A 17,327-nucleotide genomic window follows, 5' to 3' on the forward strand; every position below is an offset into this window, starting at 1 on the left:
GGTGGAGTCTCACCAGGGAGGGAGCACTGGGGGCTCTGAGGTGCCACCCCCGAAGGCCCTCAGCCACTGGCCCAGGACAATTGTTGCCTGGGTTGGATTGTTACACGTGACATTGTCATCCCTGAAAAGGCGGTGGCCTCCCCGGCTGCCTGAAAGCAGAGCAGATCTGCGGCGAAGATGGAGGGCTCTCAGGGCCCAGCCACCTGCTAGCCCCGCCTGGGAGTCACTGCAGAGCCGTGGAATCCTGTGCCCTTAAACTTCCATAGGGGCCTCTTGCGTCACAAAGTGGCTGAGAGAGTTCTGTCTTTATTTTGGTGAAGCACAGAAGAGGATGCTGCAGACATGTTTAACCCACACGTATTAGATTCTCCAGCTGTGATTTTTGACAATGGCTCTGGACTCTGCAAAGCAGGCTTGTCTGGAGAGATCGGGCCCCGCCATGTCATCAGCTCTGTCATAGGGCACCCTAAGTTCAAGACCCCTTCGGCAGGAGCCAATCAGAAGAAGTACTTTGTGGGCGAAGAGGCTCTGCACAAGCAGGAGGTCCTACAGATGCACTACCCCATCGAGCGGGGCCTGGTCACCGGCTGGGAGGACATGGAGAGACTCTGCAAGCACCTGTTCGAGTGGGAGCTGGGGGTAAAGGCCAGCGACAGGCCTGTGCTCATGACAGAGCCCTCACTGAACCCCAGGGAGGCTCGGGAGAAGATGGCCGAGATGATGTTTGAGAACTTCAATGTGCCTGCCTTCTACCTGTCGGACCAGGCCGTGCTGGCCCTCTACGCCTCGGCCTGCGTCACAGGCCTGGTGGTGGACAGCGGGGATGGGGTCACCTGCACTGTCCCCATTTTTGAAGGGTACTCCCTGCCCCATGCAGTCACCAAGCTCTACGTGGCAGGAAGGGACATCACAGAGCACCTCACCCGGCTGCTGCTGGCTAGTGGGCGCTCCTTCCCATGTGTGCTGGACAAAGCCCTGGTGGATGACATCAAGGAAAAGCTGTGCTATGTGGCCGTGGAGCCTGAGAAGGAGCTATCCCGGAGGCCAGAGGAGGTCCTGAGAGAGTACAAGCTGCCAGATGGGAATGTCATCTGTGTCGGGGAGCAGCTGTACCAGGCACCTGAGGCCCTGTTCGCACCCGACCAGTTGGGCATCCAGAACCCAGGCCTCTCGAAAATGGTCTCCTGCAGCATCAGCAAGTGTGATGCAGACATCCAGAAGACCCTTTTTGGGGAGATTGTGCTGTCCGGGGGCACCACTCTGTTCCAGGGCCTCGATGACCGTCTCCTGAAGGAACTGGAGCAGCTGGCTTCCAAGGGGACCCCCATCAAGATCACTGCTCCCCCCGACAGGTGGTTCTCCACTTGGATTGGGGCTTCCATTGTCACCTCTCTGAGCAGCTTCAAGCAGATGTGGGTCACCTCCGCAGATTTCAAGGAGTTTGGGACATCTGTGGTTCAGAGAAGGTGCTTCTGAAGGGCTCTGGGCAAGGGGTAGGAGTGGGCAGTGAGCTTGCCCCTTGGCATCAGCAGGATGTTCAATAAAAGACAAAACAGTGCAGCCTCCGGTCATGTCGGGCTGTTTATTCTAGGTGGCACCAGAATAATTTCTGACCCTGGTAGTGATTCCCTTCTAAGTGGCCGCCCCCACGCCCTTGAGGGGTTGAGGCTTTGTCCATCTGCAGAGTTTGTACCAAAGGTTTCTACATTTTAAATGTGTCTTGGATGGTCTGAGATAGCCCTGATTGGGGGCAGGAACACATGGGAATGCTGCCCTGTTCTGGGGGCCAACAGAGTCACCTTGCTGGGTCCTTAGTACAGTAGGGCTTTCTCACTGCTTTAATGAGGTCAGCAGCTGAAGCAGGAGGGAGCCCTTATCCTGGGCAGACGGGGTTGGGCAGGAGCCGAAACTGCCATCTGTTTCGGACCCTCTAGCAGGGCCCCCGCTCTGAGCATCACATAGGCATCAACACCCCGACTCGGTGATTGTGATGTTTCTGCTTGTTTTTACTTCCAAAGACGTTGCTAGCATCGTTGGGGAGTGAAATCCTGGAGACCAAGTTAACAGCCATCAATAAAGTAATGGTTGAATAAATTATGCATAAAGAGAATTTTTCCACATTGATTTGGTGGAATTCTCCCAAAATAATATTGGGAGAGAAACAAAATACAGAGAAGTCTTTATAAAATGATTCCCCCCTTCTCTTCTGGTAAAGAAAACAGTGGCACTTTCCCACGCATATCTGTGCACATTTCGTGTAAGGCAACATGTGGTTTTTTTATAGGATTATAAGCACATGGAAAAAGAACAGAAGGGTAGACACTGCAGGCTGGTGGAGGCAGGAGGGAATGGGAAGGGATGCAGGGGGAGGGGGAGAAGGAGGGAGAAGTCTTGATGGGTCTACGTGGAAGTTCAGCCCACATGGGATGCACCCATCTATCGACACGTGTGTGCATGCTCCTCTCCTTTTGCTGTCAAACCACCTATGTCGTATCTCAAGTGAGCACACAGTGTCTATGAAGACAGCAGGTGTGTCAAGTCCGTGGTACCAATCTCTGCCTTTCAGTCGGCATGTTTGGATGCTTTACATTTAGAGCAATGTGTTCCATCTTGACTCTGCCACCATATTATCCTGTATCCTGTTCCTATTCTTTCCCCTTCCCATGGCTTGTTGAACATTTTTTGGAATTCCATCTTGATTTATTGTTAAGGGTTTTTGACATATTGTGTTGTATTGATTTATTGGGATTGCCCTAGGTGGACAGCATAATCTACCAGTAGTGACATCTTCCCACTTGGAGTGAAATGCAGAAAACTGTTTAGGCCCCTTCAGCCTCCCAAATTTTAAAATAGAATTGTCCTGTTGCTTCTAACACATTGAGAACAACCTCAGACGGTATTACATATTTTCCTTCCACCATCAAGTGATTTAAGAAACTATTAGAATACCCTATAGTATGGTTACCTGTATTTTTACCCAACCTGATGTTCTTCTGTGCTTCTGAGGTTCCAAGTCCTCTTCTGTCATTTCCCTTCTGTTCAGAGAACTTCCTTTAGTCTTAAGGGGAGTTTCATTTTTTTTAAAGATATTATTTATTTATTCATGAGAGACACAGAGAGAGAGAGAGAGGCAGAGACACAGGCAGAGGGAGAAGCAGGCCCCCTGTGGGGAGCCAGACATGGGACACCATCCCGGGTCTCCAGGATCACGCCCTGGGCTGAAGGCTATGCTAAACCTCCGAGCCACCCCGGCTGCCCTCATTTTCTATCATCTAAAGGTGACTTTCTTTCTCCCTCGTCCCTGAAGGATATTTTCTCTGGACATAGAATCCACAGTTAACTGTTCCCTTTCAGCAGCTACCATGTTGTGAGTCACTTCTCCATGGCTTCTGTGGCTACAGATCAGACTCTGGGTCAGTTATGCGATTGCTGCTCCCTTAAAGGTTAATAAATCATTTCTCTCTGCTTTTTTAAAAGATTTTTAAAAATGTATTTATTCATGAGAGACACAGAAAGAGAGGTGGGGACATAGGCAGAAGGAGAAGCAAGCTCCCCACAGGAAGCCCGGTGAAGGACTCGATCCCCCGACCTGGGACCAAAGGCAGACACCCAACCACCGAGCCACCTAGGTGTCCCTCTCTGGCTGCTTTTGAGAGTTTTCATTGTCTGCAGTTCCCAGAAGCTTTATTATGTGTCTTGGTGTGGATTTCTATAGGTTTATCCTTCAGGATTTATGCAGCCTCTTCAATCTGTAGATTTATGTCTTTTGCCGAATTTGGGGATTTTGTATTATTATTTCTTGTAATACTTTTTTTAAAAGGTTTATTTATTTATTTCAGAGAGAGTGAGTGGAGGGAGGGGCAGAGAGAGAGAGAGTCTCTAGCAGAATCCTTGCTGAGCGTGGAGCCCATCATGAGGGCTCAATTCCAAGACCCTGACATCGTGACCTGAGCTGAAACCAAGAGTTGGATGCTTAACCGATGGAGCCACCCAGCTGCCCCTCTTGTAATAGTTTTTAAAGTTCTACTCTTTTCTCTCCTTCTGCATCTCTGAGGATACAAAAGCCAGCAATCTTGTCATTGTCACACAGGCTCCTGTGAATTTGTTTATCATTTTTTTGGTCTATTTTCTCAGTTGTTCAGATTGGGTAAATTCCACTTGCCTGTCCGGAAATTCACCAGATCTGTCTCCTCCCACTGGGCCCCTCCAGCACATTTTCAATTTCAGTTATATTTTTCAGTTTGATAATTTGTTCTTTTTTTGTAAATTCTAATTCTTTGCTGGGATTTTCTGTTTTTGCATTTGTTTCAAGGGAATTCATAATTGCTTGCTGAAACATTTTTGTGATGGTTGCTTTAAAACCGTTGGCAGATGACTCCAGCATCCGATTCATCTCAATCTGCTTCAACAATCATGCCTGTTCATTGTCGTTTCTCATGCAGTCTATGATTTTCATGGTTCCTGGTATGATGAGCGATTTTCTTTTGTACTCTGGACTCAATGTCCTGAGATTCTGGACACTCATCTTTTTTTGTAATAGTCAGTCCCCGTGTTGAGATGTAGCATGAAGGCTAGATAGACAGTGTGTTGAGTTTTCTGAGGGGCCTCACAGCCAGCACCCCGGAACATGGGCCCTGACTCACATGGCCTTGTGGTAGACAGGTGGGGTGCAGGTTCAGATCCCTCCTTAGCCCTATTGGCCAACTAACAGTGCCTCACTGCTTCTGAGTGGGAGTGAATGCTTAACCTCCCCATTGAGTCCCACAGACACCAGGGAAGGGAGAGGCAGGGGGTCAGCTAAGTTACCTCCCACACTTCCTTCCACCATCTTGTTAATGCCAGGTGGGCCTGGGGTCTCAGCTCATCCCTGGATGCCAATACCACCCTGAAAGGGGACTGGAGCTCCTAGAGGTGAGCAGTTGGGTGAGGTGAGGTGGGGCTGGGATGGAGTGGTATCATTGAATCAACTCCCATTCTGCCTGCTGAAGCCCCAGAGGCAGCATGTGTTTTTTCCATTGGTGTTTGGCTGGAGTAGGGAGGATATTCTCTAAAAGGTTCTCTGTCATTAGGTCATACTTTTCTCAGTGGCAACAGGCTTTCCCTAGAGCTATTTTAGTCTGTGCCCATTGAGATTTTGTGTTGGAGGCTTCACAGCACCTGCTGGGGATCATATGGGAGACAACACGGAAGCTCAGGGAGCACCCCACATCCCAAGGCCCCTTGCAGCCTGTCTTCTTCTTGCCTTTCAGAGCCCCCCATGTCTGCTTGTTGCATTACAATTAAGGATTTTAGTCATGAAAGGGACCGTCTGGGAAGAATGGAGCTCCTGAGTTGTGTTTTTATCTCTTTCCATCATACCTAAAAGTCACAAAAGAACTTGCAGAGGGCCACTGTCCCCTGCTCTCAACACCCTCCCTGTCAGTGTCACTGTTTTATAACTGAGAATGTCAAGCTTAGGACCTGCGGCTTTCCAAAGCCATATAAGAAGTTAAGAGTAGTGCTCAGCCCAGATGTCAGGGCTCTTCCTCTTGGTACACTCTTTCACCACCCTTCTCTGCCCAAGATTATCATCCTATTACCAAACCATACCTCAAAATAACTCAAACAAAGCCCCATTTTCTATTCAAGATGTTTTGCTTCTCTTATGATGGCCTCTGCTACTACTGCTACTGCTAAAGTGGTAATGATGGTGATGGTGGTAATGACGATGATGGTGTTGATGATAATGGTGGATGGTGATGATGGTGATGGCCATGGTGGTGTTGATGGTAATGACAGTGGTTTTCTGACATCTAGGTGATCTTCAGCACTTTGTCCCTGGGCTGCTATAGTCATGGAAAGGGAAAGTGACTCTCCAATCCCTGGTAGAGTCCACAGCAGGAGATTTGTGCCAGGTCTGGATTCTAATTCTGGCTTTCTTGAGGGAATGAGGGCCCAGGGGGGTGTCAGGCAGGCTCTGCTACTGAAGGAAGCAGAGTGGGACTAGCTGCGGTTTCAGCCTTCCCATCTGCAGCTTGACTCTTGTGTCAGTCTGCAGTTGTCTAATGCAAAAGATCAGGGCTTGGGGCTGAGGTGGCCTTGATTCTGGAGGAGGGAGAAAGACCTTCCTCTGGCTTTGGGCTCCTCGGCCTCAGCTTGCCAGGAGACCAAGCAATGAATCTGAGCCTGTTTTCCTATTTCTAAGATATAGTTCCCACTCCCTACATCTTCACAGAGGCCTCTTAAAACCCCTTCCCATCCCTTCCCATCTCTTCCCATTCCTTAGTCCCTTTGGTCCCAAACAAAATCTCTCTATGAAGCAACATTTGGCTGCAAAACGTAATGGAAACACTGGAGGAAGGCCAGCTCTGCTTGAGAGGAGGATGTGGAGCACAGAGGCCAAGTGTGCCCAAGTGTGGCCCTCCTTCTGGCCTGCTGTCTCTCTGGCAGAGCCCAGATGATGTCAGCTCTCTGCCTCCCACCTCCCAGAGGACCTCTGCTGGTCCTGCCCTACTGGTCATTCATGTTCAGAAGGTCAGCCCATGTGACTCCGGAGTCCAGGCTCCTCTGTGTTCTAGGGTGGATAGTGTCAGTGATGCCTACACTCTGCAGTGTCCCCACCACAGTGCTCAGCCCTGCTGGCCCTAAATCTCAACTTCCATTCTAGGTGATAGTGCAGGCTTTGCAGAGCAGGACTGAGAAGCAGAGTCCACAAGAGATCCTGGCCACAACCACACCTGACTCCTGAAGCTCTGTCTTATGATGGAAACCAGCCATAGAGAGTCAGTGTGAGGTGGACCTCAGGTAGGGCAGCAGAATATTTGCGGAAAAAACCTTTGTGCTCCTATCACCTGCCTGTCCCCTAGATCCCATGATCTCTGCTCTGGGGGTGTAACAAGACCTAGATATCCCCGATGGGGCCATGGGGTGTCAGCCAGTCACAGGGTCACCCTTTGAAGGTGTGGTCTGGGTGCCAGCCCTCTCCATGTCACTGTCTGGGCATAACACTGACCCTCCATAAATAGCTGTGGCTACTGCACAACTCTTTCCTCCCACCTGGGTCTGGGGCCACTGGCCTGGGAGGCCGGAGTGTAGCTCCAAGGCCACGGCCAATCTCCCATCTCCTGCCTGGCTGCAGTGGGTGGGCCGAATTCTGCTTGGCCCCAGGAAAGCCATGTGGTTGCTCAGAGCCTCAGCTCTCTCATCTATAATGGGGTGATCGCCACCCCTTCTCCTAGGAGTCACAGCTCCTGCATCAGCCTCAACACAGGAATGGTGGGAAACGTGGAACCAGTTCTGACGCCAGCTCCCAGGGAGCAGCCTGTTCTTGCAGGGATGGGGCAGGAGCTCCTACTCACAGATGCAGGGCAACCCAGCCCACACACTGGGAGGAGTGGAGAGCCTTAGAGAGCCAGTGGTTTCTGTGTTGCTCCAGACCCTGTGTCTGCCATCTCCACAGCCTCCTGAGACCCCGTGGCCTCAACCCCAGGTCCAGGAGAGTGGGAGACCTCCCTCCCTCCATTGGGCAGGCCTGGGAGCCAGGCTACAAGGGAGGCCCCATCACACAGACCCACAGCAGAAGGGCTCCCCACCTGGTCACTCTCTGCCCAGGATCATGGCCTCTGCCGAAAGGAGCTATAGCCTGATGTGGTGGTGACAGCAGCACTCATTCATTCATTCATTCATTCATTCATTCATTCATTCACTTACTCATTGGCTCATTCATCTCGCAGGCGCTGCTGGGAGGCCCATCCAGTTCTGGTGCTGCTTGGTGTGCTGTGGGTCCCACAGGGGAGGAGAGGACGCTGCTCCATCCCTCACGTGTCCACATGACTGCCCAAGAATGGGAAAGGACAGTGAGCAAAGGGATGTGCACATGGATCGAAGTGACAGTCCTGGTGTGTGCGGTGAAGACCCACTTGCTCCCCAGGCAACAGCACAGGACCCTAGGACTTACGGGACTGGACCTCCTGGTCCTGCACCAGCTCACACTCTTCCTGGAGCACAGCACCAGACACGGAGCACAGCACTAGGGCTGTGAGCCGCTGCCCAGACTAGATGCTGCCAGTGGAGCTGTGGGCACCAAAGAGCCCCAGCCACCCAGAGGTCCCTGGCCCAGCACTCCCCTCCACCCTCAGCCCTGAAGTTTGAAGACTGGATGGGGCCCTGGAGACCTCAGGGCTCACGAGGGCTGCAGGCTCCCTGCCCAGGTTGGAGGGGAACATGAGGACAGGACAGGCTGAGCTGCCACACTGTCCTTCCCCCAGACAGAGCTGGCGGCCCAATGCTGGACTCTCTCCTTCTGCTCCCCTGGTGTCAGTGGGCTGGGCCCTGAACCCATGCTCGCACCCTCCCCCGTGATCCTGCACCCCTGCCCTTCCCTGAATGTGGGGGCAGGGTTCCTTGCCCCAGGGCTGGGGCTTACGGGCTTGTTGGGAAACCTGGCTTAGGGATCCAAGGCCCTGGTGCCAGCAGGGAAAACTTGTAAACAAATGGAGTACGAGTGTGGACAGTTTAAATATTACATGGCTCGCTGACTTCCATATGAGAGGGGATTTACAGGAGCTTAAGAGTTTAGACTCCAGGAATCCAAGGCAGATAACAAGAGAACCAGGGGCGGCTGGTGGAGTCAGTGCCACCCGGGAGAGGCCCTGGGCTGACACCCTCCCCCAGGGTGGCCCCAGCCCGGCCCCTGCTCCCTCTGCACTGACTCGGAGGGGCTGTCATCCCCTCCAAAGCCTTGAGAGGTGGACTGTTCACCGGGGGGCCTGGCTGCATTCTGAACACAGGGCCTGAGGGGTGGCTCAGACACCTGTGAGCAAAGTAGCCTGATGGCCTCGACCCCTGAAAGGGATAAATCTGACTCTGCAGCCCCCAAAAGGCCCCATGGAAAAGGATTGTGTGGTGCCCCTACTTCTGGACCTCTGAGCCTGTATCCGGGGGCCTCCATCCCGGCAGTGGAGGCCCATGCATATGGCCTCGGCATCCTAGGCCTGAAGGGATGGCCACATAGAAGGGTGCAGCAGAGGGGCCTCAGAGGGTCGATGGGTCTCCTGGGGTGCAGGACATGGGCTGCACAAGCCCAGCACATCAGGAAAGCAATGTGAGAGCTTGAGGCCCCAGGGGCAGGCACAGGCTGGCCAGAGCTCAGCCCTGCATCAGGGGTCAGGCCTGTTTCCTCACTCAAACGCCAAGTGCCGGCACAGAGGGCCAGTGCTCTGAGGAGCAATGGTCCCTGCAGGCCCATTTCTCTGTGGGGCTTGCCCCGGGCTCTGGGCAGAGTGGCACCCACCCCTGGGTAAGCAGGTATCTGAGAGGCCCGGCAAGGACTGAGACATGGGCTTCCCTGCCCACCAGACCTAGAGCAGGGGACAGAGGGGGGCAGGGCAAGGGGGACAAGACTAGGCTCAGTGCTGCTGACTCTCTACTGCTCTTAGAAGGTTCCTGGGGACGCCTACCCATCCCTGCCCGGCCCAGCATGATCGTTGCCTGGATTCTTGGGACATTTTTATACTTAGCTCCTATGGTGCGGGACCTGCCCTGTGCTGGCTGTTGTCCCAAGAGGTGACCCCCTACAGCACGTCCACAGCTCTTGGGGCTCACAAGAGAGCCTGAGCTGTTTCCATCCTCATAGCTTCGCTGAGCCCCCACATGGGGCGCCCACGATCCCTCCCACGGGCGCCTGTCCCTCTGCGGGTGGACCTGTCATGAGGCCATGATGCCCGGAGTCAGCAGCAGGTGGCGTGTCCCTTGCCCTCTTCCTGGTCAGTGTCCAGGGCCTCACCGTCCCGGTTTCCTCGTGCGTGCTGATCCCGTGTGTCTGGGGCTCTGTCACCCAGTGACAATGCCCAACGCGGGGAACAATATGCTCATTGTCACGGCTGGCCCTGGCTCAGAGCATAGAAATGTAAGACGCTGTGCCCCCAGTTATCATGGGGAACGGGGCTGGGCTCCAGCTCACACGAAGACATAATAATTCGCGCCCATTATTCGGATCTCCTGTTTCCCTCGCTCCACCTTCTGGCGGCGGCAGCCAAAGGGAGAGGGTGGCTGGGCCGTAAGGGTGCAGGGCCATGGACGTCTTGACACGGGGGCATCTGGCCACATCCAGGCCCTCAGGCCACGGCCAGGGTGCTGGACGCTGCCCTCCAGGGGGCCTGGCTGGCGGCAAGGACGTCCGGCAGAGCACTCCCGGGACCTGCTCCTCTCAACAGTTGTCTCTTGAGCCCACAGTGCTGGCAGGGCCGGGGATGACGCGGGCAGGGACGCATCAGAGGGTGGAGGCAGCCGCGGCCCGTGCTGGCCAGCTTGGTCAGAGGCCGCTGCTCCCGGCTCCCGGAGGCCGAGGGCTCCTTTGGCCACTAGCAGCCCGCCCACGGTCGGGGGGCCACCGCGAGAGACGCCCCCGAGCCCGGGCCAGGGAGTGTTGGAGGCTGGCCCGCCCGCCCAGGGCCATTTCAGGCCTCGCTTGAGGCGTCAGCGAGAAAGCAGATACCTCACGGTTATGCAAGCCGGGCTGCGAGGATGGCCGCTGTCGGCAGCCAAAACAAGCAGGGTCCGCTCCAGAGTGTGGGCCTGTGGGGCCGATGGAAGGAGGCGCGGGGAGCGGGGAGCGGGCTGAGCGCAGATCCCAGCCCCGTGGGGCAGGCCGTGTGCCGCCCCGGGGGAGGTGGGGGCGCTTCCAGCATCTGCTCCTTTCCCCGCAGTGAGACCTGCACACAGGCCTGTGTCTGGGTCTGGGCCGGGCAGGGATGGAGAGGCTCCTGTCTGCCCCCCCTGCCCCTGAGGGGCGCTCAGAGCAGGCGGTTTACTGGACGGATGCTGCTCGAGTGGACCCTGGGCTGGCCGTCAGGAGCCCGCTCACAGCCTGGCCGACACGGGAAGCCCACGTGAGGTGTCAGGTGCCACCTGCAGTTCAGGAAACTTGGCGACCCGCCGTCCCTCGCACCAGGGTGCCATGGTGACTGTCTGTAGGGCCTGGAGCATGGCAGACACCTGCGCCATGGGGGCCGAGACGGGGCCAAGCCAGCGGCACAGGAGGAGCCGGGCCTGGCCATGAGCTGGAGGACGCAGGAGAAGGCTCAGGGAGGAGGAAGGTTATCTCTCTGCGGGGACCCCGCTTATATAGAGGCAGCCCCCCCACTTTCCAGCCAACGTGTCTGCAGAGCCAATGATATGCAGCAAGGGCCGCACGTCTAGGTGGAGGCATTGCCCACCGGGGGTGGCCGCACCACTGCACGGTCAGCAGGTGGATGGGGAACTCCATGGCCCCTTGTGTGGGTGCCCCAGGCCGGCAGCCTGACAGAACAGAACGGTCCCAGCAGTGAGCAGACACCCCCCGCACCCTCAAAGGAGTCCAGCAGGGCCCAGAAGTACAGTTTTAGGAAGACATATGAGCCGAGGGAGGAGACTCTCCATCCCCGGAGTGGGGGGTGAGCCTTTTATCTCAGAGGTGCTCAGAGCATGTTTCACATGTTTCAGAGCATGGTCCTCATCCCCAGGACCATCAGTCAGAAAGTGGAAGTAAGCTCTGTAAAGACCTATAAATATTGGCTTTGGCCTATGCACATGGGAGGTAAAGGTCTTAACCAGAAAAACCTGTGAGTCCAGGAGAGGCACACTTGCAAAGCCCTGGGCACCATGGGAGCAGCGTCCCCTGCAGACACTCTCCCGTGCTGGCCATTGGGTCCACATGGACCAGCAAGGGGGCCCTGGGGTTCCTCCTCACCCTGAGGTCAGAAGCTTGGCAGGAGGGGCGGGCTTCAGAGAGAGCCTGGACAGAGCCGCAGCCATCCCTGTCAGAGCTCCCCAGAAGCCAGGGGCAGCACCCCTGCTCCAGCTCTGTTGGCAGGGCCCCCAGGGTGGGCTGGGCTGCGTGGCTTCTGTGCTGTGACTATGGCCACCGAGGAATGGGACGAGCACAGCTGGCCTCCTGAATCTTCACAGCTTCCTTTCTCTTCTGGAGAGCAGACTGGGGGCAAGTGGCCTCTTTTAGCAGAAGGAGGGCTACTCAGGCCAGCAGCTGTGCGCAGGGGGCAGAAACACACCCCGTGGCTGTGCAACCCTGGGCCAGCGCTGAAGCTTCCTGCAGCAGAGACGTGGCTCCTAGGCCGGAGGGCAGGTGCACACCTGCGGGCCACACAGACCTCCCCAAGCAAGGCCCGGTCCTCTTTGGGTCCAGGTGTGTTCCTTGATGGACAGCCCGTCACAGAGGTGGTTGCTCACAGGCCTCGGTCCAGGGACCCATCCCTTTCCCTACATATCCACGGGCAGCAGCTTGGCCTTCCCCGGGGCTTCTACAATCCCAGAAGGCTCTGTTGACCCCACAAAGCACTGTGGGTGCCCGTGACCTCAGAGCAGGAGGATGTCACTCTCCAGGCCGGGCTCCTAGCCCCCATGTCCCTGGCTGTCCAACCAGGAGTCCTTGCTTTCCATTGGCAGAAGCACGGAGCAGAAAGGCACCGTGTGGTGGAGACTGCAGGGTTAGGGGTGGGCATCCGGCAGCAGACACCAAAGAGTTTTCACCCTGGACAGACACGTGTTGGTGATAAGTGTGCCCGACATTTCTGCGGGCCTCCACGCACAGGGTCCAAGCCTCCCCATGTGACTCAAGCCTCCTTCCCGTAATTCTGGGTGGGTTTGCTTGGAAGAAGGGGTGCGGGGAGAGCCAGGAGAAGACGGACTCCTGCGAGGCTTTCCCAGAACCTCCAAGGAGCAAGAGCCAGGGTCCTTCTCCCTGCTGGGGACATTCTCGTGGCCTCAGGTCCAGGCAGTTGGGCTGACCCAGCCCGGTAAGCATGTGGAAATGAGCCCTCGCCTCCCTCGCCCTCGTTCACATCCTGCCTCTGCTTTCTCTGAGAACTCCGTGCTGACTTCACCTCCTCGGAAACTTGTCGGCATTGTTGTAAACAGGAGTGGCCTTATATGTAAGTAACCAACCTGCATGTCATGAATTCCCTTCCTCGACTCCACCGTCAGGACTCTGGACAACCCTACCACGGGGTCCCTGGACAGGCAGGGCGTCCTGTCATGGTTCTCACAAGCCTGCAAGGGGCATGTGATGGCTAGGCTTGTGTGTCAGCTTGACAGGGCCACAGGGCCAGATGAGTCAAACACTGGTCTAGGTGTGGCTGTGAAGATGTTTTTAGATGAGATGAATGTCTAAGTCGGTAGACTGAGTAAAGCATACCACCCGCACGCTGTGGTGGGCCTCATCCGATCAGATGAAGGCCTGAATAGAACAGATTGTGTTCCGCAGAGGAAGGAGCTCTGCCAATAGACAACCTTTGGGCTCAAGCTGCTTCAGTTCTCTGGGTCCCCCTCGCTCTGCATGTGCACTGACATGCTCACACACACACACACACACACACACACACATACACACACACACAACATCCTATTTCTTCTGTTTGTCTGAAGGACCCTGGCCAACCCAGATCACAGGGGAAAATGTTTGCAACATTTGGTGCAAGATGCCTTCTGCTCAAAATACCCCTTGCCGTCAAGCACTTCCCACGGTGCACGGGTGCCGGGGACGAGCTTGGAGAGCCCCGAGGCCAAGCTGGGCAGAGCCGGGCTGGAGGCTGGCATCCTCTGGGTTGGCAGGTGGAAGGGCATGCTCCTTGGCTAGGGGTACCCTTGCTCAAACCCAGCTCACCACATGCCACCAAGCCTGCCTGACAGATGCCTCTGAAGGGTCAGCTCTGCTTGGCACTTTGGGGTTGCATCTTTGCTGGGGGGCATTTTGGATATCTGGCCCCGTTGCCTGCACTGGCCATGTTCTGCTCTCTCACACGCAAATCTGTGTGGGCCCCAGCAGTGCTCGGGCCCAAACATGAGATGCAGAAGAGTGACATTTACCTGCTAAGGAGCCTGTGAGCCTGGACCTCAGGCAGGACTGATGGCAACACATGCAGCTACTCCAGGCCCTTCCATCCCGAGCCCCCAGTGACGCTGACACAGACATCACACACAGCAGCTCAGGCCCCCCTGTGGGATATTAGGAAACCAACTCACTCTTCTGAGAACTGGTGAATAAAATATTGGAGCCAAGCTTTCAGAACAGAAATACAAATTCAAACTTCCTGCAACAAAACCACAGCAAAACCCAGATTTAGGGGAAAAAGTCACTCTAATGCTGTTGAAACCAGTCCATGTAACATAAGTTACCATGAGCCTGATGAGCAGTTAGCGGAAAGGGTTGAGTGACCATTTGGCCCATGTATTGTCAGTGACTCAGTCTCTGGGCTGCGACTCTGGCCCTGAAGCACGGCTCTGAGGGAGCAGGCTCCTGGTCCTGCCTGCGTCAGCCTCCTGCATCTCGGGGGCCCTCTGAGGTAGTGGATGTGCCTAGTAGGCTGTGAGGATGCACACACACACATGCATGACAGAGGTACACATGCACATACATGTGTGCATGCACGCAGCACACATACACATATGAGCATGCATGCAGAGATAAGTGCACATAGACACAAATGCATATAGGTGCACACACAGGGAGAGGCTCCACAGCTACAACCAGGTCCATGTCCACATTGGCCCTCATTCCACCCTGGTGCTGTGACGGCCATTCCCCTGCTGAGCAGATGAAGTGTCAGAGATTTGCAGAAAGATGCACGTGACCATCCAGTGACAGTGAAAACATGGACTCCTTGTCCTGAGTGTCCTGCAGAGGTGGGGTCTCCTGGACAAGCCCAGGCATGGTGGGAGCCTCAGGTCCTGCTTCGTCCCTGTGGCACGTTGGGCCACCACCCACTGTGCACACATTCCCCTGCCATGTGGAGCCGAGTGTGCTGTGAGGGTCCCCAGGGCCAGCAGGTCAGGGATGCCCAGGCAGCAGGAGCCTGCAGAGCGGACACCCAGGACAGAATGAAGGGAGGTTGGTACTGAGCCTGAGCACAGCACAAGGTGCTCTCTCCCACCAACCCTCTGCCCCTCACTGACGGACACTGGCATGAGGCTGGAGTCTGACACGACTGCAGCATCTCTGCTGGGGTCACACAAAACCAGAATCATTCTCTCCATAGGATTACACAATCGCCTTTATTCTGATGACAAGGAGCGAAACTTTCTGTTCCAAAACTTTGGCCTGAAGACAGGCCTAGGCCAAGGCCAAGGGGACAGATGAAGACCTGGTCCCTTCAGGCTCTGGTCTCCCAAGCCGGGTCCTCACCTCCGGGTACAGGGTGCTGGGAGGCAGGGGAGTGATCTTCTCTGCAAGCACAGTGGGGTCATGGAAAGGGAGTGGGTTATCTGCCCACTGATGAGCTGCAAGATATGTGTCCCTTATGGAGGATGTGTTCCAAGTCCCAGGGTGTGCTTTGGGACACTTCAGCACCGCTTGGGAGGTGGAAGCAGGGGGGCCATTGGAAAACATGCAGGTGAGAGCCAAGCATGGTGGAGGCATTGATGGAGGGCTGGGTGGGGTATGCTGTCACCGCCTGTGGAGCTGTGGCTGGCTGTGCCGGGGCCCTGCGTCCCTTCATCTCCGAGGACGTCACAAAGATGTGGGACTCGAGGGTGGTGCTTCCTCGGGCAGCCTGGTGGGGTGCCTGCAGTCATCAGGGGCCTAAGGGATGCTACGGGCTCTTGGGGGAACATGGCAGCTCTGTGTGGGGGCCTGTGTCTGTGGAAAGCCACAGGACCAGCCCACCCCTGGGCCTGGGGCTCAGCAGGACCAATCCCGAGAGTGGGGGGGGCATGTGTACGAGGGGTACCAGTCCACAGCCAGCCGCCCCCACCGTGTCCAGAGTCGACCCGATTCTGCTCTGGGGTCCCCCTCCCAGGCTGCAAGGGCTCTAGCAAACCTGTGCTGCTGACTCCTGTCTGGGACAATTTCTCTGCGATGCCCTCAAAACATGGGACCGGCATCAGGTCCCTCCCCTGAGGGGCCGGGCCTCAGGAGCACTCCTGGCTCTCCCTGCAGGATGGGGTCTTAGCTCCCAGGGTACCTACAACCTGTGGGCTCCCCATCCAGCCTGATACACCTCCTCACAGAGGCTCTTCTGGACAGGCAGCAGCTTATTCCTTCACTGGGTGCCAGCTGGAAGCACCCGAGCACCGGGGTCAGGAGCCCAGACTCCAGGGCCAGCCTGCTCATCTCAGAGTCCCCTGCACTAATGCAAAAGTAGTCTGGGCTCCTCTGCCTGAGGACAGGTCGGGGGAGTGCAGGCCCTGCCCCCAGGTCTCCCTGAGGTCTCTGCAAGGCCAAGCAGAGAGAGCTGCCGTGGCAGGTGTGGTGGGCAGAGGCGTGAGGGCCTGACCCCATCAGGAAGACCATAGCCGGAAGCTAGGTGTCCCTTCTGGGGGCCCGTCTGGCAGTCCCCTCCTGGCTCACCTGAATTACAGGGTCTGTGCCTTCCATGGTCTCAGAGCCACCTTCCAACCACATACGCTGTGGGAGTGAACATCTGTGTAGAGCTCTTGCCCGAGGAGAGGCAACACCGACTCTACCCTGCGGAACATGGGCACATGAGGCATCTGCAGGTGGCCAGGGATGCGCAGACGAGCCTGCAGATGCCTGTGCTCTCACTGGCTTTGAGCCATTTTTACACCTTGTTGATTCCCTCATTAATTGGTGAACTAAGTCAGTTGATGCACATTGATTGAATATTTGTTTCGGAGCCACAGTTTTAATCCTTTTAAAAGATTGTACTTTAACTCCTCTCAGAGAGAGCTATCAGAGAAGACTTCTCCAAGGCAGTGACACTGAGCAGAGATGGGAAGGAAGCCCACGTGCAAAGGTCCTGAGGTTGGGAACACAGGAACAGTCCAGGGATCCTGCCCAGCCCTGCATTCCAGCTGGCAGCTGGCTAGGCCCGAGCACGTGTGCCTTTCCATCAGGCCTCACGCCATGACACCTGCCCCCAACGTCTTCAGATGGCCCTGCTTTCTTCACCTGCCTCCGGCAGCTGTGGAGGTGCGGCAGCCAGCCAGCCTTGGTTCAAAACTCAGCTCAACAACTCACCAGCTTCGTGACCTTGCGAATGTCATCTAGTCTTTCTGTGACTCAGTTTCCTCATGTGAAAAATGTGGAAAATGTGAAAAACCTACAAAGTGCAGGAAAGCAGCTGAGAGTCTGACAAATGGGTGACCCAGGTGGGGAGGAGAGTGGGAGCTGATTGCCAGGACATGTGGGGGGCTAGCCTCGCCTCCTGGGGTCTGGACTGCCCAGAGGAACACCAATGTGAGCCAGAGTTCACACCGTGCTGCAGCAGGGGCTTCGTGTGGCCAAAATCTCTCCCCTGTCAGTGGCCCGCATACCTGAAGCCCGCAGCAGGTTAGACACTTGGTGGTAAGCCCCCAGAACCTGGGGGCTCTGGCCTTCCAGGGGAGTCAGGGCTGGA

General features: G+C 55.8%; 1 protein-coding gene across 1 annotated transcript; it reads left to right on the forward strand.

Moving 5' to 3' along the window:
• Window positions 1-342: 342 nt before the first annotated feature.
• ACTRT2 (actin related protein T2) lies at window positions 343-1,476 on the forward strand. The gene has a single exon (XM_041770315.1). The coding sequence runs from the start codon at window positions 343-345 to the stop codon at window positions 1,474-1,476; it is 1,134 nt and encodes a 377-aa protein (XP_041626249.1).
• The last annotated feature ends 15,851 nt before the right edge of the window (window positions 1,477-17,327 follow it).

This window comes from Vulpes lagopus, chromosome 10 (assembly GCF_018345385.1).
Source record: "Vulpes lagopus strain Blue_001 chromosome 10, ASM1834538v1, whole genome shotgun sequence".
Lineage (NCBI taxonomy): Eukaryota > Metazoa > Chordata > Mammalia > Carnivora > Canidae > Vulpes > Vulpes lagopus.

Excerpts from the sequence above, each read along its gene's own strand:
- ACTRT2 (XM_041770315.1), top strand. The coding sequence starts at position 343 with ATGTTTAACCCACACGTATTAGATTCTCCAGCTGTGATTTTTGACAAT.